This window comes from Antechinus flavipes, chromosome 2 (genome assembly GCF_016432865.1).
Source record: "Antechinus flavipes isolate AdamAnt ecotype Samford, QLD, Australia chromosome 2, AdamAnt_v2, whole genome shotgun sequence".
Classification (NCBI taxonomy): domain Eukaryota; kingdom Metazoa; phylum Chordata; class Mammalia; order Dasyuromorphia; family Dasyuridae; genus Antechinus; species Antechinus flavipes.
Genome location: NC_067399.1, coordinates 579,933,338 through 579,957,491, shown reverse-complemented (window position 1 = coordinate 579,957,491; position 24,154 = coordinate 579,933,338). Strand labels below are relative to the sequence as shown.

Sequence of the window (24,154 nt, the reverse complement as noted above, 5' to 3'; positions counted from 1 at the left end):
GCTCTTCCCACTTCCCACCTTTACCCTCTCTATTCCCCACTGCAACCCCCATCACCACCTTTCATATATATATTTTCACCCGAGGAAAGAGTCAGAGCCCCGCCATTTTTGAGAAACTTTTTTTTTAAGTATTGGGATGGGGGATGGGGGAATGTGTCCGGAGAGGCTCCGCCTCCCCCAAAGAGCTGCCCTCCCCCACTGCAGCCAGTGATCCTTTTTCTCGACTGCCAGTCCGTTCTTCTCCCAAGAGAGCTCTCAGGCCAGAGCCACCCACTTTTGTGGGGGGCCAGTGGCTGAGGGATGGGGTGTGTCGGGGGCAGCAACAGCAGCATGACCTGGTGCCCCCGCAGCTGCCGGAGCCCCCTGGGACATGCTGCCCGATCCCTATTCCAGTTTGTGACCGGGACACTGGCGCCAGGTTCGAGGGAGAAAGGGAGAGGTCACTGCTGGATTTGAAAGAGCAGGATTAAGTAGTAAAGGTGGGGGGTTGGGGCCGTAGTAAAAGGTGGTAAGGCTGTCAGGGCTAAGGGTATCCAGCCTCTAGGGATGGGAGTCTCAGTTGATGAATCTCTGAATATGGAGATGGGCCTGACTTCAGCCTTAGAGCTGGTTAATTTTGTAGGTTTGTGTGGCCCTGGGAGTATGTAGAGATGTGTAACTCCGAATTTAAATAGGATTGTATGGGTTGGATTGGATTGCTAAGTACAGGCGTTATATTGCAGTTTCTCGGGAAGTTTTATGGCATTCTTTCCATGTGTGGTGTCAGATTCATTGGAGTTTTATGGGGGGAAGGGATGTTTTCTGTGTCACTGAAGTGAAAGTTGTGTAGCTCTGGAGTTTTGTGGCATTGTGTAGCACCAAAGTTAAAGTTGTGTTGACTGGAATTCATAAGGCTGTATGGTGCTGTGATATTTATGATATTTACTTATAATGTATTGGGTTGTGTGTCAGTGGGATTGTGTTGGGTTATGGCAATTATGGGAAGTTTTGTTAAGTTTTGTGTCACTGGGTTTATGTAGAGTTGTGAAATGTGTGTGTATACATATATATGTATGTGTGTATATACACACATATGTAGGGTTGGAGAACTAAAAGGATTTGTCTTAATCCACTATCTGGAACTACAAAATGCCCTAGTTTTTTCTCTTTTGGAAAGACTTGGGCAATCTAACTCCTAATATCCTGGGCTTTGTAGTTTCTAGGCTATCTCCGAGCAGGTTACTTGGGTCAGAATTCTTCTATTCTGGAGACCCCTAAGAGCAGTAATTGCCTTTGGTCCAGGCTGTACCTGGGATCTTTGCTGTCTAGTGCCCCAGTAAAGGAGTTCAAGGAGTGCTTAGAGATCCCCTGGGGGCACATCCTCCACCCCTCACTGGGGCCTGTCAGCTGATGATGGATGGCAGAAGCCCTGCTTGGCCAACTCTCAATCACCAGGGCCGTGACTTCCCAAAATAGCCCCACCAATCTAGAAAGGTCATTAATAACCTAGTCTAGCCACTGGGATTTGAGTTGGCCTTACCCTGTTCTGGGGGGAGGAACCAAAGTTGGGAGGGGTGGGTGGAAAGAGGAAAGCCATGGGACCTTTTTCAGAGATTCCAGGGCCAATAGTCTTGTTGGGGTTCCCACAGCCCTGCTGTGGTAGAAGGGAAGGAGCTGCAGAAAGCTGGGAAAGTTCTGGCAGCTGAAGCTAGCCCTCACTACTCCCTGATCACCTCTCATCCCAGGGCCCAGCTACGACCAATATCTCTTTTAAGTGAAGGGCCGCTCCCCCAACTTACCCCACTTGGCAAAAGTGACTTCTGAGTTCCAATTTGGAGGGCTGTGGGGTTAGATTAATGATAAGAACTCAGCTGGAGCCCAGAGGAGGCACTGGAGAACATGGGAATAATAGTGTCATGCTTTGGTGTGATTTAACTTTTACAAAGTACTTCCTTCACAACAATCCTTTTCTTTTTTGTCCCCTGCACTTAGTTTCGTGCCTGGTATAGAGGTACATACATACCTGAATTATGTAATGTAGATACTAATGTCTCTATTTTACAAATTGATAAAGAGAGACTGGTGATGTGCCAGAAATACCAGAAATATAGTTAGGAAATATAAGGACCAGGACCAGAACTTGGATCTTTTGAATCTAAGTCCATTCTTTCCATTACACCATGATACTTGAGATTTCAGGAAAAAGGGAAATATACCTCTCTACTTTCCTCCTCCTCCCCAATAAAAGTGTTTACTTCATCATCCTATCACTGCTGCCAACCATTAGTCCTTGGAGTTGGTTAAATAAAGTCCATTAAATAATGGTGAATCATGAGATGTTTAGGAATAGAGATATGAGTAATAGAGGGAGATAGCCTGAGAGTCCCTGGAACAGTAAGGTTCCCTGAAGATGTACTATAAACAGAGTTCTCTAATGATTATTGAAAAGGATAATTTTTTAAAAAGTATCCATTCTTTCAAGGAGCTTATAATCTAGTAAGGAAGCTAACACCTGTGCATCCATACCATAAGAAAGAGACTATGTGTGCTGGGATTTGCTGAGGGGATGAGAGGAACTTCATGAAAAAGATGGAATTTGAATTCTGTACTTACTAAAGGGCAGACAGGATTTCATCGAAGCTATTTTAGGCTAGAAATATATCATGAGCAAGGGCTATAAGATGCTTTGTATGCAATTAAAGAATTATATGGCATCTGATTTGTCTGGAATACATGGTAGGAAGTGGGAGGAGATAAAACTAACAGGATAGTTTGGGGCCAGATTGTAAAGGGCTTTGAATACTAGTCTGTGGAGTTTATACTTTGTTCTGTACATAATAGAGTAATTGAGGTCTTTAAGCAGGTAGGTGGGATTATTAGAGTTGAAGTTTAAAGATATTATCCCCACAACTGCGTAGGGCATATTATGAAGGGCTAAGAATCTAGAAAAAAGAAGAGACTAAAAATATCTAGGTAGAAGTGGATTTATTGAACATAGATGATGAGAAAAGGGGAAGATCAAATATGATTGAGACAGTCAATAAACTAGTTTTTATTAAATGCTTACACTATACCAAGCACTGAATTAAGTGCAGGAGATACAAAGAAAAGCAAAGACAGTCCCTGTTCAGTCTAATGGAGAAGATGTGCAAACAACTATGTCCAAACAAGATAAAGACAGAAGAGATTGGAGATTGTGATGACCGAGTATTTTAAAATCAGCCAGAGTCAGGAATTCAGATTAAGGGAAAATCTTCGATCTTTATTCTCTGTAGAGGGGAAGTGGGATTAGCAATGTGAGCAGCCTCGACAGGAACCCAGCTAGCAGTCTCTCTCTTCACCTCTCTTCCTGCTCCTCTGCCTCCACCCACCAAAATCGTCCCTACCTCATTTTCTATATAACACATCAGGACTTGTACAAAGAGTGGTCAGGGGCCATTCTTTCTCTAAGCATATATTAATAGAGTATGGTCCAATTACTATTTAGCCTCATGTGCTTAGGACCTCAGTGCATCAACTCGAGCTTCATCCCATTACAGGAGATGATTAAAAAAGGAAGGCTTTTGCATTAAGGGTCATCAGGAAAAGCTTCTTGTAGAAGGGATTTTAGATGGGGTTTGAAACAAGTCAGGGAATCCGAAAGGTAAAAATGAGAAGAAAAAGTATTCTAGAGTGAAAATTCCCAAATTCTGGAGCTGGAATATCTTGAGCAAAAAATAGCAATGAGAACAATGTCAGAGTGTGTAGAAAAGTAAGAAGAGTAGAAAGTCAGGAAGATTGTGGACTTAGAATGCCATCAGAATGTTTTATATTTGATATTGGGAATGATAGGGAGTCAATGGAGTTTGTTTTTTTTTTTAATTTAATTTTATTTAATAGTAACTTTGTATTGACAGAATCCATGCCAGGATAATTTTTACACAACATTATCCCTTGCAATCACTTATGTTTCGTTTTTTCCCCTCCCTCCCTCCCTCCTCCCCCCCCACAAGATGGCAAGCAGTCCTATATATGTTAAATATGTTGCAGTATATCCTAGATACAATACATATTTGCAAAACTGAACAGTTCTCCCGCTGCACAGGGAGAATTGGATTCAGAAGGTAAAAATAACTCGGGAAGAAAATCAAAAATCAAATAGTTCACATTCATTTCCTAGTATTCCTTCTTTGGGTGTAGCTGTTTCTGTCCATCATTTATCCAATGAAACTCAGTTAAGTCTCTTTGTCAGAGAAATCCACTTCCATCAGAATACATCCTCATACAATATCGTTGTCGAAGTGTATAATGATCTCCTGGTTCTGCTCATCTCACTTAGCATCAGTCCATGTAGGTCTCTCCAAGCCTCTCTGTATTCATCCTGCTGGACATTCCTTACAGAGCAATAATATTCCATAACATTCATATACCACAATTTACCCAGCCATTCTCCAATTGATGGGCATCCATTCATTTTCCAGTTTCTAGCCACTACAAACAGGGCTGCTACAAACATTTTGGCACATACAGGTCCCTTTCCCTTTTTTAGTATCTCTTTGGGGTATAAGCCCAGTAGAAACACTGCTGGATCAAAGGGTATGCACAGTTTGATAACTTTTTGGGCATAATTCCAGTCAATGGAATTTGTTAAGGAGGGAAGGATATGGTTGGATCTGCTCTTTGGGAAGTTTAATTTGAAAGCTGAATAGAGAATGGAAGCAGACTATTGAAATAGTTCAGGCAGTAGCTGTACCAGATCTAAAATTATATTATAAAGCAGCAGTTACTAAAACCATCTGGTATTGGCTAAGAAATAGACTAGTTGATCAATGAAATAGGTTAGGTTCAAAGGACAAAACAGCCAATAACTTTAATAATATAGTGTTTGACAAACCCAAAGACACCAGTTTCTGGGATAAGAATGCATTATTTGACAAAAATTGCTGGGGAAATTGGAAATCAGTATGGCAGAAACAAGGCATTGACCCACACTTAACACCGTACACCAAGATAAGGTCAAAATGGGTTCATGACCTAGGCATAAAGAATGAGATTATAAATAAATTGGAAGAGCATAGGATAGTTTACCTCTCAGACCTGTGGAAGAGGGAGGAATTTATGACCAAAGAAGAACTAGAGATCACTATTGACCACAACATAGAAAATTTTGACTATATCAAATTGAAAAGTTTTTGTACAAACAAAACAAATGCAGACAAGATTAGAAGGGAAACAATAAATTGGGAAAACATTTTTACAATCAAAGGTTCTGATAAAGACCTCATTTCCAAAATATATAGAGAATTGACTCTAATCTATAAGAAATTGAACCATTCTCCAATTGATAAATGGTCAAAGGATATGAACAGACAATTCTCAGATGAAGAAATTGAAACTATTTATAGACATATGAAAATATGCTCCAAATCATTATTAATCAAAGAAATGCAAATTAAGACAACTCTGAGATACCACTACACATCTGTCAGATTGGCTAGAATGACAGGGAAAGATAACGCAGAATGTTGGAGGGGATGTGGGAAAACAGGGACACTGATACATTGTTGGTGGAATTGTGAACACATCCAGCCATTCTGGAGAGCAATTTGGAACTATGCTCAAAGAGTTATCAAACTGTGCATACCCTTTGATCCAGTGTTTCTACTGTGCATACCCCAAAGAGATACTAAAGAAAGGAAAGGGACCTGTATGTGCCAAAATGTTTGTGGCAGCCCTGTTTCTAGTGGCTAGAAGCTGGAAAATAAAAGGATGTCCATCAATTGGTGAATGGTTGAGTAAATTGTGGTATATGAACATTATGGAATATTATTGTTCTGTAAGGAATGACCAGCAGGATGAATACAGAGAGGACTGGCGAGACTTACATGAACTGATGCTGAGTGAAATGAGCAGAACCAGGAGATCATTATATACCTCAACAACGATACTGTTTGAGGATGTATTCTGATGGAAGTGGATCTCTTCGATAAAGAGAGCTTTAATTGATCAAAGATGGACAGAAGCAGCTACACTCAGAGAAAGAACACTGGGAAATGAATATAAACTGCTTGCATTTTTGTTTTTCTTCCCGGGTTATTTATACCTTCTGAATTCAATTCTCCTTGTGCAACAAGAGAACTGTTCGGTTCTGCAAACATATATTGTATCTAGGATATACTGTAACCTATTCAACATGTAAAGAACTGCTTGCCATCTGGGGAAAGGGGTGGAGGGAGGGAGGGGAAAATTGGAACAGAAGTGAATGCAAGGGATAATGCTGTAAAAAATTACCCTGGCATGCGTTCTATCAATAAAAAGTTATTAAAAAAAAAAGAAATAGTTCAGGCAGGAAATGATGAGGACCTGTATCAAGATAGGGACAGGACCAAAGGAAAGGTACAATCAATAGGACTTGGCAATAGATTAGATAGGGAGGCATATGATAAAGTAAAGATGACACCCATTTCCAATTTAGGTAACTTAGGAGAAGGATGGTGCTTTCAGAAGTAATAGGGAAGTTCAGAAAAAGGAGAGAATTTGAGAAAAAATGAGTTCAATTTGGGACATGTATTTGAGCTTCTATGGGTTATCCAGTTTGAGATGCTCAATTGGAAGGAAGGAAATATGCATTCGTTAAATGCCTATCCCAACTGATCCTCACTGAGTCCATGGGAAGTATTGTTGTTCAGTCACTTTCAGTCATGCCCAAGTCTTTGTGACCCCAATTGGGATTTCTTTGGCAAAACTAGTAAAGTATTTTGCCATTTACTTTTTTAGTTCATTTTACAAATGAAGAAATTGAGGCAGAGTGAAATGACATACCCCAGGGTCACACAGCTAGTAAGTGTCTCAGGTTGGACAGGAAGATGAGTTTTCCTGATTTCAGGCTTGGTGCTCTATCCATTGTTTCATCTTGGAAGGTAATTGATATTAATAATCCCATTTTAAAGTTGAGAAAACTGAGGAAGACAGAGGTTAAGTGACGCTTCCAGGGTCACGCAACTAATAAGTATCTGAGACCAAATTTGAACTCAGATTTTCCTAACTCCAGGCCCAGTGCTTTTGCCACTGTGCCATCTGCTGCCAGTTGGAGCTAAGAGTCTAGAGTTAGGGCTGTACAAATAGATCTGGAAATTGTCAGCATAGAAATAATAATGAGGAAAATGAAACAGCTAAAGATGATTCCCAGATGTCAGTTTGGGCAAGTAAATTATAAATTTAGAGCCAGAAGGAAGATCATGGGTAATCTAACTTAAAGTACTCATTTTACATGAAAGAGAACTGAGGCCCAGAGAAGGGGTTTGCCCAAAATCATAGATAGTCAATAGCAGCATAAGGATTTGGACTCAGGCCCTATGACCATTTTTCACTACACCATAACTGCCAGAAACAGTGAAATCAAATGAAAGAAGAACTGGAGTTTGAAATGTCAGTAGGACATGAAGGAAAAGATATTCTCAAAATATTTGGAGGAGCAGCTCTGGAGATCAGGTGAGAGATCTTTATAATTATTATTGAAACTATGAGAGTAGATGACATCACCAAGGGACAATGTAAAGAAATAAGAAAAGCACCCAGGATACAAACTTTTCCCTCCTTCCCCAAAAAGAAAGAATTGACTATAAACACAGTGTCATGGGTATACAGTCATAGATGATTTAAAGTTGGAAAGGATATCAGATCCCCTTTCATTTTCCTCCAGATAAGGAAAGAGGTACTCGGGGACGTCAAGTAACTTGGAGTAAGATCAGAAAAAGATTTATATAAGATCTGACCCTGGGTGCCATGTTCTTTCCATTAGGCCACATTGGCTCTTCAATCTTTCTCCAGCTTTAATATGTCTATTCTCTCGATCCACACTCAGCTTACCAATTCAAAGGGCTTTCCTCATTCCTTGTCTCCAGTTCCCTTCTGTTCAGGTATATTCTGTTCAGGTGTAACTACAAAGTTTAGAATTTTCCCAAAGAAACCTTTCCTAAGGAAATATGAAAAAGTAAACACAAATGTCAGGAAGGCAAAATTGCTGATCATAGTCTATGCAATAATGTAGATTCAGCCTGCCCCCCCAAATGAACTCAAACCTTTCCTGTCACCTACCCTTCTCTTTACTATTTCTCTGGACTGTATTTGATTTTTCATCATCCATTATATCCTCTTTGGACTTTGCCTTCTCCTTGACTCCAACATCCAGTAAGTTGCCTGATCATTCTCTTCATTGTCATTTCCAGCCTATCCTTCCTGTCTATCCACAAACCTACTAATTTCATTCAGACCTTCATCTCAGTTAAATTGTATTGTTGTCTAGGGAAATATTCCTACCTCCAGTCTTTCCCCTCTCTAATCTACCTCTCATAGATTCTTAGGTATCTCTCTGACTATATTCACTTTAAAATATTTAAAGGTTTTCTGTTATTTACAACTGAGCTTCTTAAACTCTGGGTTATGACCCCATGTGGGGTCTTGAAATAATGCGGGGGTGGAAAAATTATGATTTATTATCAGTAAATGTTTGATCTGTATACCTGTTTTATATACTTATATACCTGGGGTCATGTAAAAATTTCTCAAATGAAAAGGGATCATGAGTAGAAAAAGTTTAAGAAGCTCTGGTCTACAGAATAAAAGTTAAAGCTCTGATAATATTCGTTTAGCTCGAATTGATTTTGGCTCACAACATTCAGCTTCCTGTCGGCTTGCTTTAGCCAAAGGATCTATGTTCTGATCCAGGAATTCTTTCTACTTTGGTTTTCTTATGCCTTCCCTATTCTTGAAATCCTCCCTGATGTACAGCTCTGTTTGTGATAGGCCTTTGCTTCCTTCCACCTCTAGCACTAACTCTTTCATGAAGATTATATCTCCCCAGGAGAGTTTCTCCTCAAATGGAATATTATAATTTGATTGACCTATCTTATTAGCCATATGACTTTGAACAACTTCATTTGTAAGACAGTAATAGTTATTGCTACTATAGCATTTTAAGATTTGCAATTATTTTACATATATTATTTTACTTGACCCTCATAATAATACTAAGAGATAAATGCCATTTTTCAGAAGAGGAAATTGAAGTTAAAAAAGATTTAGTCCAGAATAAATAGCTAGCAAATGTCAGGAGCAGGATTTGAATTCAAGTATTTCTGGCTCTGATTCCAAGACTCTAGGTGCTATAACACCTATTGGCACAATAGTATCTGTAGCATTGATCTCATAGAAATGTAATGAAGGCCCAAAAGAGATATAATGTACATATGATGTACTTGGCAAATCTCAAAGTCCTACATATATATCAGTGGATGTTGTTACTAGTATTTCATTGTCCTTTGTTTCATAGTTATTGATGTATATGACTTCTGCCTCTATTAGATTTCTAAACTCCTTGAGATAAAGGAGCTTGTCATATGTAACTTAACATAACCAATATCTAGTATTGTACCTTGTATATATGAAGCATCAGACTAATGAATGAATGGCCTCAGGTGGGCTTGACTGAGGCAGATTTGTGTAGAGGTAGGAAAAGCTCACGTCCCATGTTCAAAGGTGACGTGGGGCTAGTACTATCACCAAGACTGGTAAAATGTTCTGCTAAACCAGAACTATATTTCCAGACCTGTGGGTATAGACTCCAATTTATCTTCTCTGATTCTAGATTGCTTTGAAGGAATCTTGGCCCCTATGGGTCCTGCTCTTGAGTAAAGAAGGAACATCCCTTACTTATTTTCAAAGATTCTTCCACTAGGTTTCAGGCTGTTCTGCTCAGACTTACCAAGTTGTAAAGTAAATAATTTTTTTTGAATTTTCCTAATGACATGCAAAAACATTTTAAACATTCGTTTTTAAAATTTTTGAGTTCCACATTCTCTCTCTCCTTCCCTCTCCCAGATAAGGCAAAGCAATTTGATATAGACTATATATGAGCAATCATGCAAAACATATTTCCATATTAGCCATATTTTTAAAAAAAAAACATGAAAAATAAATCTGCATTCAGACTATTTCAGTTTTTTTTCCTCTGGAGCCAGATAGTATTTTTTGTCCTTTGTAATTGTCTTGGATCGTTGTAATGCTGAGAATAGCTAAGTCATTCACATCATCAAGAATTTAGAAAACACTTAGTATAGTTATTAGTATTGTGCTAAGTTCTAGGGAAACAGAAAGGGGTCAAAAAATAAAAATAAAATGCCCTCAAGGAGCACAATCTGTTGGGGTAGACAACATGCAAGCAACTATATACACAAACAAGCTTTTTACTGAGGGTACATTGAAAATAACAGAGGAAAGGCATTAAATACTAAGAGGCATGAGGAAAGAATTCTTTTAGAAGGTGAGAGTTTACCTTTGATCCAGTAGTGTCTCTTCTGGGTCTGTATTCCAAAGAGATCATAAAAGAAGGGAAAGGACCTACATATGCAAAAATATTTGTAGCAGCTTTTTTTGTAGTGGCAAGGAACTGGAAATTGAATAGATGACCATCAGTTGAGAAATAATTGAATAAGTTATGGTATATGAATGGTATGTATAGAATATTGTTATTTTATAAGAAATGATGAGCAGGCTGACTTCAGAAAAGCCTGGAAAGACTTACATGAACTGATGTTTAGTGAGCAGAACCAAGATAACATTAGATACAGCAACAAAATTTTGTGATGATCTACTTATAATGATGGACTTGGCTCTTTTCAATAAGAAGGTGATTCAAGGCAACTCCAATAGATTTGGGATGGAAAATTCCAGTCACATCCACAGAGAGAGGATTATGAATGTGGAGAATGTACACACACAGAGGAGAGTGAATGTGGGTCACAGCATAGTGTTTTCACTTTTGTTGTTCTTATTTGTTTGTTTGCTTGTTTTCTCTTGTGTCTTATTCTCTTTTGATCTGACTTTTCTTGTGCAAGATAATGAATATGGAAATATTTTTAGAAGAACTGCACATGTTTAACCTGTATCAAATTACTTGCTATCTTGGACAGGAAGGAGGAAGAAAAATTTGAAACACAAGGTTTTGCAAAGGCGAATGTCAAAAATTATCTTTGCATGGATTTGGAAAAATAAAATGCTATTTTAAAAAAGAAAAGAAAAAGAAGATGAGAGTTTATGTAGGAATTGAAGGAAACCAAGTAAAGATGAGAAGGGACAGTATTCCAGGCACGGGAGATTGTCAGGAAAAATGCTTGAAACTGGGCAATGGAGTGTCATGTTTGAGAAACATAAGGAAGCCAGTGTCCTTGACTCATAGAAAATGTAGAAAGGAGTAATGTAGAAATGAAGAAGGAAAATGGAGAGATAGGATGTAAAGTGGAGTAAATGGAGTAAGGTTTAAGAAGATATAAGAAGAGTGGAAAAGCTAGAGTATTAAGGACTTTCAAAGCCAAATGGAGATTTTATATTTGATCTTGGAGGTAACTGAGAGCTACTGGAGTTTATTAATTAGGGAATATTATCTCCTGTGCCCTCCTGCCTCTTCTTCTGATCTGTTTTTCTCTGTCCTGTTGTATTTTCTTTCTTTCTTTCTTTTAATATTACACACATTTACTAGTTAGTTAGTCTGTTTCTATCTGTTGGAGATGTTTAACTCCTTCACCTCTGCTTATAAGAGCATACTTATGACACTTTTGGGAGTGGATCCAAGATGGTGGAGTAAAGCCAGGAAACTGCTCGAGCTCTCCCAGTTTCCTTCAAGATCCACATAAAACAAAGCCTCTGAACAGAGAATGACAGAATGAAACCACTCTCCAGTTCAAAGTAGATTGGAAAAACTTCAAGAAAGATCAATCTCATTGGAGTGAAAAGGGTGTTCAGCCCAGCTAAGACAGACTCTGGGAAAGCCAGTGAGAGGGTCTTAATCACAGCAAATCAGCAACTGAAAACCTCCATCCTGGATCAATAGAGGAGCAAATCAGGGGAGCAGTTTCCAGCCTTAGCTCAGAAGGCAAACTCTAGGAAACCTGTTTCCTGAAACAGGGAAAGCTGTTTCCTGAAAAGAGCAGATAAAGCTACTCTCTGAAAACACAAAGGGTTCCTGTGCTCAAAACCAAAGCTCCAAGCTGCACAGGAAGCTTGGGTCAGCATCCCATTTACCAAGGAGCAGAGCTCAACCACAAAAGTAAAAAAAAGAAAGAAAGAAAATACCAAAAGAAAAGGAAAAAAAGTAAGTAAGAATCCAAAAAGAACCATGACCATAGAAAGGTACTATGGTGATAGAATAGACCAAAACATAAACTCAGATGAAGACAGTGCCCACAGAGAAAAAGAGAAAACCTCAGAGAGTGATTATGAATTGACCCAAAAGGATTATTGGAAGTGCTTATAAAAGATTTCAAAAGGCAAATAAAAGAGGTAGATGAAAAAAATGAGAAATGAGAGGTATGCAAGAGAGAGTCAACAGCTTGGAAAAGGAAGGCAATTCCTTAAAAAAAATACAATTGGCCAAATATTTTTAAAAATCTACTAAAGAAAAAGCACCTTCAAAAGTAGAATTAACCAAATGGAAAAAAAGATATAAAAGTTAACTGAGGGCAGCTAGGTGACACAGTGGATAGATCACCAGCCCTGAAGTCAGGAGGGCCTGAGTTCAAATCTGGCCTCAGACACTTAATACTTCCTAACTGTATAATCCTGGGTAAGTCACTTAACCCTAATTGTCTCAGAAAAAAAAAGTTAACTGAAGAAGATCACACATTAAAAACTAGAAAGGGGCACATGGAAGCTAATTACTCCATGGGAGCTAATGACTCTTATGAGATATGAAGAATCAATCAAACAAACTCAAAGGAATGAAAAAATGGAAGAAAATGTGAAATGTATCATTAGAAAAACAGCCGACCTGGAAAAGAGATCCAGAAGAGACAATTTTAAAATTATTGGTCTATCTAAAAGCCATTACCAAAAAAAAAAAATTCTTCAAGAGATCATCAAGGAAAATTGCTCTGATATTCCAGAAACATCAGGGGAAATACTCATTGAAAGAATCAGTCATCTTCAGAAAGAAATCCCACAAAAAAACCCCAAGGAACATTGTTGCAAAACTTAAGAATTACAATCTCAAGAAAAAATACTGCAAGCTACCAGACAAAAACAATTCAGATATCAAGGAGCAACACTCAGGATTACCCAGGATCTTACATCTTCAATAGTAAAGGATAGGAGGGTCTGGAATTCCAGAAGATCAAGGACCTAGGGTTATAACCAAGAAATAATTACCCAGGGAGAGTGAGCATTAAGAGACTTTCAATCATTTCTACTAGAAAAAAAACAGAACTAAACAGAAAATTTAATCTATAAATACAGGACTCAAGAGAAGCATAGAAAAATAAACAGGGGAAAAAGCATTATTTAAAGATTAAACTGTTTAAATCCCTATATGGGAAAAACAATATCTGTAACTCTTGAGAACTGTATCTGTTACTGGGGAAGGCAGAGGGAGCCATCACATGAACAGAAGGTGTGATTGTGAATGCACTCTGATATGATAATATCAAAGAATAGGAGCATATTTATGCCTAGTCTAGAAGGGAGAGGGGCAGAGCAAAATGACCTCAACAATGGTACCATTTTAATTCCAAGACTTTCTACAATGACCACTGGACTTATAGTCAAGAGATCCAATGTCAAATTCTGACTGCAATAATTAAATATTAATTTTGTGACTACTAATAAATCACTCCTCATCTGAAAAAAGAGGATTACTTTTACATCGCTTTCCTTATTGGGTTGCAAAGAAAGTAATGTAAAAACTTAAAGGACTACATAAATATGAGATTACTATCATTATTTTTATTATTGTCACATCAGCTCCCTCTAACACCAAATTACATAAGACAATTTTGTGAAGTCAAGGACTGGGCTATTGTTTTTTTTATTATTATTAATTTTTATTGATTTCTTTTGTTGCCTTTTTTTTTTAACATCACCATAATTTCCATAAGCATCCCTCTTCCTTCACTTCTCAGAGAGTCATTACATATAAAAAAACAGTATTTGTCATCAAAATCATTTGGTACAGGCTAGGAAATAGAGTTGCCAATCAGTGGAATAGATTATGTACAAAAGACACAATAGTCAATGACTATAGTAGTCTAGTGTTTGATAAATGCAAGACTCCAGCTTCTTGGATAAGAACTCACTATTTGACAAAAATTACTGGTAAAGTTGGAAAATAGTATGGCAGAAACTAGGCATTGACCAGCATCTAATACCTTTTACCAAGATAAGGTCAAAATGGGTTCATGATTTAGACATAATGATACTATAAGCAAATCAGGAGAGCAAGGGATAGTGTCTATCTCTCAGGTCTGTGAGAAGGGAAGAATTTATGGCCAAAGAAGAATCAGAGAACATTATGAAATGCAAAATGAATAATTTTGATTACATTAAAAAGGTTTGCACAAAAAAATCAATGCAGTCAAAATTAGAAGGGAAGCACAAAGCTGAGAAATATATAGCCAGTGTCTCTGATAAAGGCCTCATTTCTAAGATATATATAGAAAATTGACTCTTATAAATATAAGAATACAAGCCATTTTCCAACTGATAAATGGTCAAAGAATATGAACAATTTTCAGATGAAGAAATTAAAGCCTTTTCTCATCATATGAAAAAAATGCTCTAAATCATTATTGATTAGAGAAATACAAATTAAGACAACTCTGAGGTACACCTCTCAGATTGGCTAAGATGATAGGAAAAGGTAATGATAAATGTTGGAGAGAATGTGGGATAATTGGAACACTAATACACTGTTGGTGGACCTGTAAAATGATTCAACCATTCTGGAGAGTAATTTGGAACTTTGCCCAAAGGGTTATTATGTACTTTTGTACATATGTACAAAAATGTTTGTAGTAGCCATTTTTTGGTAGTATCAAGGAACTGGAGATTGATGGATACCTATAAGTTGGGGAATGGCTGAATAAGTTATGATATATTAAGCTAATAGAATATTATGTTCTATAAGAAATGATGAACAGATTGATTTCAGAAAAGCCTAGAAAAACTTACAAGAACTGATGCCATGTGAAGTGAACAGAACCAGGAGAACATTATACCCAGTAAGAACAAGATTATATAATGAGCAACTGTGATGGACTTGACTTTTCTCAACAATGAAGTGATGATTCTAGGCAATTTCAATAGACTTGGGATTTGAAAATGCCAATCATATCCAAGGAGAGAACTGTAGAGATTGAATGTGGATCAAATCACAGTATTTTCACCTTTTTTGTTTATTTATTTGTGTTTTGCTTTCTTGTGTTTATTTTCTCTGATCTTTTTCTTGCACAGCATGACAAATATAGAAATATATTTAAGAGGATTGCACATATTTAACCTATATCACATTGTTTGCTTCTTGAGGAGAGGTGGAGATAAAGGAGGAAGGGAGAAAAATTTAGGATACAAAGTTTTACAAAAATGAATTTTGAAAACTATCTGTACGTGTATTTGAAAAAGTAAAACACTATTAAAATGGTATTTTTCAAGACAAAAGAAAAAGTAAAAAAATCAACATAACTGATGAATACATCAAAAAGTATGAAAATATGTGCAAAGTGCAACACTTATAGACTTTCTCATATCTTTTCTTTCAAGCCATGCTTATTTTTTATGATTTTACTTTTTTTGTGATTCTTTTCAACTTACATTGGTGTAGTCATTGTATATATTATGTTCTTGGCTTGCTTACTTCATTCTACATTTGTTCATGTAGGTTTTCCCCTGCTTCTCAATATGTATCACACTAGTCGTTTCTTATAGCACAGTAATATGACATTGCATTAATGTAATTAATGTGATTTGTTTAGCCATTCCTTAGTTGACTGTCTAGATAATAAATATCTATTAGTTCCTATAGTCCAGGAACTGTGCTAAGTGTTGGGGACAAAAACATAAAAATAATAAATGAGTGAATGAATGCATGAACAAACAAATAAATATATGAAAGGCTGGGCCTGCCCTCAGGAGCTTACTATCTAATTGAGAAAGATCTGTAAAGAAAAACTGAAAAAAGAAATCAGTGTTGGAGGAAGGAGAAAATACCTAATAAGGTGGGAGTGGGGAGGAGAAATGAGAAATCAGTCAGAGAAGTCTCAAAGTAGTGGAGCAAGTTGAGAAATGAGGAAAGGTATGAACTTAGTTCTCTCCACAAATGTAGATTTGAAGCCTCACTCTTCAATCTGAGAGGCAGAGGGCAGTAATAAGGTGAAGTATTAAGACTGATGAAATCTTACAGAATGATGAGTTTATCTCACTAATGAGCTTCCTGGGGCTTAGTAGAGAAGTCAGTCAGAAATCTCAAAATAGTGCAGCCAGTTGAGAAATGGCATGTCTGAGCTGAGCTCACAAATTCTTTGCTGTCATAAAAAATGCTGCTATAAATACTTTGGTTTTATAGGGACTTCTTATCAATGATCTCCTTCAGTTATAAACCTAGTAATGTAATCTCTGAATTAAAGATTATCCCTTTTATTTTAGTCCCTTTATTTACATAATTCTATGTTCCTTTCTAAATAACTGTACTCAATCCACATAGCTTCCCACAAGCCTTGACTATTCCTATATTTTATCAGTTTACAGGGTGTGAGGTGAAATCTCAAGGTTGTTTTGATTTTTATTTTGCTTTAGTGATTTGGAGCATTCTTTCATGTGGTAGTTAATAGTAAATCTTTTGATCAAATCCTTTGAGCACTTTTCTTTTGGGAAATGACTTTTAGTTATATGTGCACATGTAAACTATTTATATATCTTTGATAAACTCTTCTAGAGAAATTTGATATTTTTCCCTTCCCATTTCACTATTTCCCTTCTTACCATAGCACAGTAATTTTGTTTATGTAGAAGCTTTTCAATTTTTTGTAATCAAAGTTATCTGTTATCTTTTGTAATTGTTTCTATCCTTGTTTAAGAATAATCTTTTACTCATAGTTCTGAGAAATATATGATCTGCTTCTCATATATTCAAATAGTATGACCTTTTACTCAGTTCACATTTCTATTTAGAATGTATTAGAGAATATGGTATAAAGTATGGATCTAAGTCTGATTTCTGCCCATCCACTTGCCAGTTTTCCAAGAAGTCCAAAGGGATTCTTTCCTAAGTAATTCATATTATCCAGTTCATCGAACCTAGATTAATGAGTTCTCTTTTTTTTCTGATTCTCTCTGCCTAGTCTATTCCATTTATCCACCATTATTTTTAAGCTAATCTCAGATGGTTTGCTGCCTATTGCTTTATAACATAGTTTAAAGTCTAGAAGTGCTGTTTCCTTTCATCCCTATTCTTCTTACTATTTTCCTGATATTCTAGATCTTTTATTTTTCCAAATGAATTTTCTTATTTTATCAAGTTCTGCATGTATCCTTTTGATAATTTGCTAGATATAGCATTAAAATCATAAATTAACTTTGGTAGAATTATCTTATTATGTTGGCACAATCCAACTAGGGTTATTGAATATTCTTTGAGCTATATAAAATGTTGTGCGTGTTTTTTAAGGATCACTTTATAATTGAACCTATACAGATATTATGTATGGTTTGGTAGATTGATCCTCAAGAATTTTGTGCATTTTCTATTTTTACCTCTTGCATATTATTATTATTATAAATGTTGCTGAGTTTGTAGTGTTTATTGTGCAGTCTACAATTTTGCTGATGCTATTGTCTCAGTATATTTAGGTTTCCCCTGGGTTTTCTAAGTTTTTCTACTTCTATAAGCCATCATAGCATCAGAAAATAGAGCTAGTTTTAACTTCCTTTATCTATATTTATGTTCTGTCATTTTATCACTGATACCTTGTATACCATAAGTACTTAATAAATGTTTGTTAAATATTTTAAAGCTCATTTTAAAAAACTCTTTCTCCCTATTAACCCATGTACTAAATTATTACATCCTTGCCTGTCATATGTCTCCTAATTTTTTCTCATTTGAAGGCATAAGTAATTAACAGGTTCAGAATTCACCTGATAATCTTACCTAATGCTACCAGCTCTGTCCATTTCCTCGGGTTCTCTTTGATAATTCGTTTAGTACCCCTACACCCAAATAAATAGTTTATTCCAAATCTTCTAAATTCCCATCCCAGTACTCTAGTGAATCTTGGATCTGACTGATGTAGCTCATCTTTATAGCTGAGCTGCTGAAGGAGTCATAATTCCCATAACCTAATATATCTAGCTGGCCCTAGATTGAGTTTCACATCATTCCCAGCCATCCACCAAAAACCAAAACCAAGCTAGACACCTGGCCATCTGCTGCTGCATTCAGACTTTTTTCTTTCCACTTCTTGCTTTTGCTTGGAGAACAGAAATCTAATCAATATGGCTGTTGTGGTTCCCCATACAGGGCCACCAAAATGTTGAGGTTACAAGGTACAATCACATTCTTCCCATACCAGGTAGCCAAAATAATGAGGTAGGGGTAATTCCCAAAAGCATATTGGGGTATGGGCTAGACTTAAGCATCCTCCAAATCAAGGGGCAAAGATTTTATTACATCTCTAAGAGCGCGCTAAATAAATCTTTAGCAAGGAAAAGGAAAAGGAAAAGCAAGGAAAATTTTTACCTATTAACAAGAGGGAAGTTCTCTAGGAGTAACCAGGAGGAAGATACCATTAAAGGAGAAGATGCCATAAAGTGGGATTAGGAACTGCTATGGTCTTACTTTACCATTTTTTTAATATCAAAGTTGTTCAAATTGTGTTAAATTACTGCAAATCACGGTATTTTACCTTCCTGCCTTTTGATCAATCCTCTTTCTCAGGAAGGATAAAATACCGTGATTTGCAACAATTTAACACAATTAGAACAACTTTGATATTAAAAAATAGGATAAAGGAAAAGATTGGGGTCATTCAAAGAACTGCTATAGTCTTACTTTACCATTCATTTCTAGAAATAGCTCATAGTAACAAGATCTATCACATGTGTATGTATATATATATATATAATCTTATATATATATATATATACATATATATATATTAAACACAATTTACCCCAACATTCTTCTTCCTCTTTGTTTTCTTTATGTGGCTCATTTGACAAACTTCATTTGAGTCATTCTGGATTTCATTTAAAAGTCTCTGCAGTGTTTTGAGTCTTGATATTCTCAGTACAATGCCTTTTCAACCAATAGGAACAATTGGAGAACCTTACCATCTACAAGGAATTCTTCTTTAGGACATTCTCCATGGTAGCGAAACACATCTTTGGTGAACCGATGTCTGTCCCCCTGGTTTTTCTGTGCCTCATGTTATTTTGATAACCAGAGGTTTATCCAACAAAGTCTCATTTGTTACATCTTTCAAGGAGTCCTATCTGACTTCACATAATAAAAAATACCTTACATAAAATAATAATCATCCTTTCATAACTTCAATCTATTTGCCTATTTTTTATTTTTATGATTCTTACTATATGGCCAGTTCTATGTTAAGTGCTATTTGAAGGACTGTATGAGTGAAAGAAGCAATTATTAAGTGCAATTTAATATCTTGAGTTAGTCAACTAGCATTTATTAAGTATTTGCTATGTGGCAGGCACTGTGCCTGCCATAAGCATAGAGAATACAAACATAAGTAGAAATGAAGAGGTAAAATAGGCACCAGAAGTGCTAAATAGATATAGATTTGAAACAACAATCGATTATAAAAATTGAACAAAATTATTTAAAAATTCACAACGTGGAACAACCATAACAAAACATCTATTGTAGGTTACAAAGTTTTGCTATTATGTGAATAGCACACACAATGCTACACACATTTGTAGCCACAAACAATGAACAAGAGATAAAACAAGTTCCCTAATGGAATTCACAACTAACTGGAGAAAGAAGCCATTAAAAAAGGAAGATGCTATGAGGTAGGAGAGTATGCCTCATACTCCTATGGGCTTAGTCCTGAAAAGAAGTTAGCAAAAATCACGAGCACCTCTTTTATAGGGAAAATATAGATTTGAAACAATAGATTACAAAAATTAAATAAAATTATAAAAATGTGTTACAGCCTGCTCATACCATAGGATTTCAAACCATAATTTGGAAAGTTTCAGGGGACAAGGGAAAATAAAGGCAGGAATAAAGTTGTATATTGAGATGTTGAGACTGTCTTAAAAGATAGTCTGGGAAACCTTGGTTCCCATCAGGGCTTAATAAAACAGTTTAGGAAATTCCCCAAAATTTGCTAAGTAGACAGTCTCAGAGTGGATAATCTGATTAAAGAGTTTCAGCTTTACATTATTGAGACAATACAGATTAAAGGAGAAGAGTTTTGGCAAAACAAGATATTCTGGAAGAATTGACCTAATTATTATTCTCATCAATTCCTGAGAATAAGGTAGTTGAGTGTCTACATGATCAGAACAATAGTCTCTGCCCTCAAAGAGCTTGCAGTCTAATAGTGGGAGATAGACATAAAAAAGGCCCTGAAAAGTGAGAGATGGCAGAGGAAGTTCAAAGTATAGCCTAGAGAGGACTAAGGGTACATATACAAGAGTGATATAGAACCTGCCCTCAAGAAACATACACATTCTAGTGGGGAAAAACAACACATATGCACGCACATAGACAAAAAAAGGAGTTTTTCATCTAAGGAGCTACAGGGACGGTCAAGTGTCATATCCTTTTCAGAAGCAATGGTGGCATTGATGTGGTTACTGTTTCTAAAGCAAGAAGTGGAGCAGGGGTAGGGAACTACATGCCCAATGGTAGGACAAAAGATGAGTTATTCCAAATGTATAGTTCGCTGGGTAGATCATAGGATCATCACCTGTATCATAGATTGAGAGCAGGCCTTTGAATCTACACCCATCGTTTTTATAGATGTGGAAACTTGAGGCTCAGAGAAATTAAGTGGCTTAGTTGGTGTCACAGAGCTAGCAAGTTTCTAAGGCAGGATTTAAAGCCAAGTCTCTCTTACTCCAAATTTAGTAGTTTACCTATTACTTTATGCTGCTTTTATATCACACTATCTGGTCTGGGATCAGATATTTACAGAGGACTAGATGAATTTGTATTTACCAATTAGAATGAGAGGAAAGAGAGAATTAGAAAACTAAATAACTCCCTTGGGCCATGATCTTCCACTCTCTAACAGTGCTATCCATTTGGGGAGAAAAGGGATAAGTGGAGGAGTAAGTGGCAAGATTTGTGGGGTAGATGCTTAGATTGGATGAATTTGTGGATTCAAGAAAAGAAAAAAGTCCCTGGCAGATGGACAGAGGAAGGGCTGAGAATGGAATTGAGAAAACAAGATTAACTCTGGGATCCAGAAACATGGTACCTACTTCAAGGAGTTTATAGTTCAATAGGACAATTATGATAGATGGACTAGTAAACAGGACACAAAGTAGAATATTATAAAAGCAAAGCATTTAATGTCCTACAAGAAATTTGAAGAGGAAGAAAAACTTACTTCCAACTGGGAAGGAAGGAAGGAACAAAGGTCAGAAAGGTTTCATAGAGGAGGTGGCATCTAAATTGGGCCTTGAAGAAAGGTAGAGATTTCAACAGATGGAAATGAGGAGGAAATCTATTTTAAGCATGGGGGACAGCGTGAGAAAAGACATGTATTCTGTAACAACGAAATAATATTCATAAGAGTTTTGAAAATCTTAAAACACTATAAATGTTAGCTGTGATCAATAATAAGGCTGGTGATGGTGACAGTGATGAGAATGATGATGATAATAATAATGAGGGGAATCACCCCACAATGATATCAAAGACAATAAGGACAACCAGTTGGCCAACAATAAAAGAAAGATTAAAGAGTAAATAGATTGGAAAGAGAATAACCAGTTAGGAGAGAAGTAGGAGATTGTTTATAAAGATTAAAAGGGTTGATCAACCAGGATGGTTGAGATTTCTAAACGTATGCTCTTCAAGGTAATTTCCATGGCCCTTTCCTATTCTTTCTCATCAGTGAGTTGGGTGAAGAAAGACATGTTTTTCTAATTTTCAGATGTAACAAAACTAAGAAGGATAGATAATTAATATACTACTTTCTTCATCTGTAAAATTAAAAAGTTACCCTCGGTTACCTCAAAGGTCCCTTCTAGCTTAAAATTCATAAAACTAGCATTGTAGTGGAAGTATAGGATAGGTAGACGCCAGATACAATAGATATTGTAGAGGTACTGGCAGTTGATTGGCATGGGAGATGAAAGAAATTAGATACGACTCCAAGTGACAAGAGCAAGGATACTAGAAAGATGGTGGCACCAATAACAGAAAATTAAAAGAACTAGAAGAAAAGGCAGGTTTTGGCGGGAAATGAGTTCAGTTTGAAACATGTTGAGGTACAAATGCCATCAGGACATCTAGGTGCAGTTAGGTGGTAGTATATAAAGTGCTGGTCCTGAAATCAGATAGACTAGAGTTCACATATGACGTAAGACATTTACTAACTGTGTGATCCTGAACAAATTGTTTTTCTTTATCTCAGGTTCTTCATCTGTAAAACTGAGTAATAATAGGACATACCTTTCAGGATTGTTGTGAAGATCAAAAGAGATGTTTGTAAGAGTTCTTAGATTGGCATCTGATACATTTTAAGTGCTTTATAAAGGTTAGCTAGCTGTTGTTATTGCTGCTGATATTCTTATTGTTATTTAGGTGGAGATATTTAGCAAGGAGTGAGAAATATCAATGGGAAAAAGTTGAGGGTAGGGGGAAATGTGCAATTATTGACATAGAGGTTTAATTAAAGTCATGAAAGGGGATTAGATGAAAGAGTATAGAGAGGAAAGAGAAAAGAGAAGCCCCAAAAGAAACAGAGAAAGAAGCAGAAATTCAGTGTTTCAGAAAGCAAGGGCAGGAAGTGATCTGCAAAGTCCAAATGCCACAGAAGTGGAAAAAATTAGAATGGGAAAAAGGTTATTGGATCTGTCAGTAACATCATTAATGATGTTGAAGAGAGAAGTTCTACATTCTACAAATTCAGAGAAATCATTAGAATGATGAGGAAGTAACATAGACTGTAAGTGGTTGAAGTGTAAATGGTGAGGAAGGAGAAGTGAGTGCATACTTTGGAGGTATTTGGCAGTGATGGCTTGGTACAAAATAGGCTGGGAGCTTGGTCGGGGGAAAGGACAAGGAAAATGTTGGGGGATGAGAGTAAAGATTGGGTTAGTCAGCTTAATTAGTCCCTTCGAATTCTGACACCGGAATGAAGCTTCCAAAGAATTCCCTAGAAGGGACAGGCAGTAGAAAATAAAGACTGATCCAAGGATGAAACAACAGGAGATAACTAGGGGAGGGAGAAGCTTGATAGAGTCTTTGCCCAGGGCACTATATTGTGTCTAGATGACAGAGATTCGAGAAGAGGATGGTGGGAAGTAAGCTGCAGGTGCCTGATAGCCATAAGGAAAAAGGAGGGGGAATATGGCAAAGGCAGATAAGGCTATAACATTGAGCAACCCCAAAGTCCCATATGGAATTCAATTAAGTTCAAGAAAAATGATTAGAGTCCTAACGTGATGAAATGTATTTGCAGTCGCTTGCTGTGTGATGATAAGCAAATCATATCACCTCCCTGGGCCTCAGTTTTCTCATTAGTAAAATGAGAATAATAATTCCTGTCCTCTTGCTTCATGGGTTTGCTGTGAAGATTGAATTTGAATTGAATTGAATGTGAAGAATTGGAAATTATAAGGTGCAATACAAACTTAAGGGTTTGTTTGTCGAATATTTAACAAACATTTTATTGTCATTATGATTATAACTATTATTCTCATTCTCCCAAACTGAAAATGATTTCTCCCTTCTTTGAAGTAGCATACCTTTGATTTGTACCTCTCTTATGGTACTGATTCCTGTTATTTTGTCTTAATAATAGCTAGCATTTACATTACTTAAAGGTTTTCAAAGTACTTAAAATATTATCTCTTTTTAATCTAACCCTGAGAGGTATCTCTTTTTGTAAATGGGCTAAATGACTCCCAGCTAGGGGAAATCAGAAGCCAGGTTCAAATTCAGAGTTACATCCCACCGGGCCATCTACCTGCCTTTAAGGAGATCATGGTCTTTGATTGAGCAGCTCAGTTGGGCTCATTGAATACAACACTAACTCTGGAGCCAGGAAACTTCAGACCTTTGATACTTATTTGCTGTATGACCCTAGCAAGTCACTTAACCTAATTACTCTCCCCCCCCCCCAAAAAAAAAGAACTCCAAAAAACAAACAAGAGGTAATTGTCT

General features: G+C 36.7%; 1 protein-coding gene across 4 annotated transcripts in view; it reads left to right on the top strand.

Moving 5' to 3' along the window:
- The window catches only part of KCNIP2 (potassium voltage-gated channel interacting protein 2), a 47,234-nt gene that overhangs the window by 8,735 nt on the left and 14,345 nt on the right, over positions 1 to 24,154 (top strand). The window contains exon 1 of one of the 4 annotated variants that reach the window (XM_051981271.1): positions 194 to 418. The exons of the other annotated variants lie outside the window; for them this stretch is intronic. Coding sequence (XP_051837231.1) covers positions 301 to 418 — 118 coding nt within the window. The 5' untranslated portion in view covers positions 194 to 300. Of the gene's footprint in view, positions 1 to 193; positions 419 to 24,154 lie in introns of those variants that run through there. 4 annotated transcript variants of the gene reach the window in all.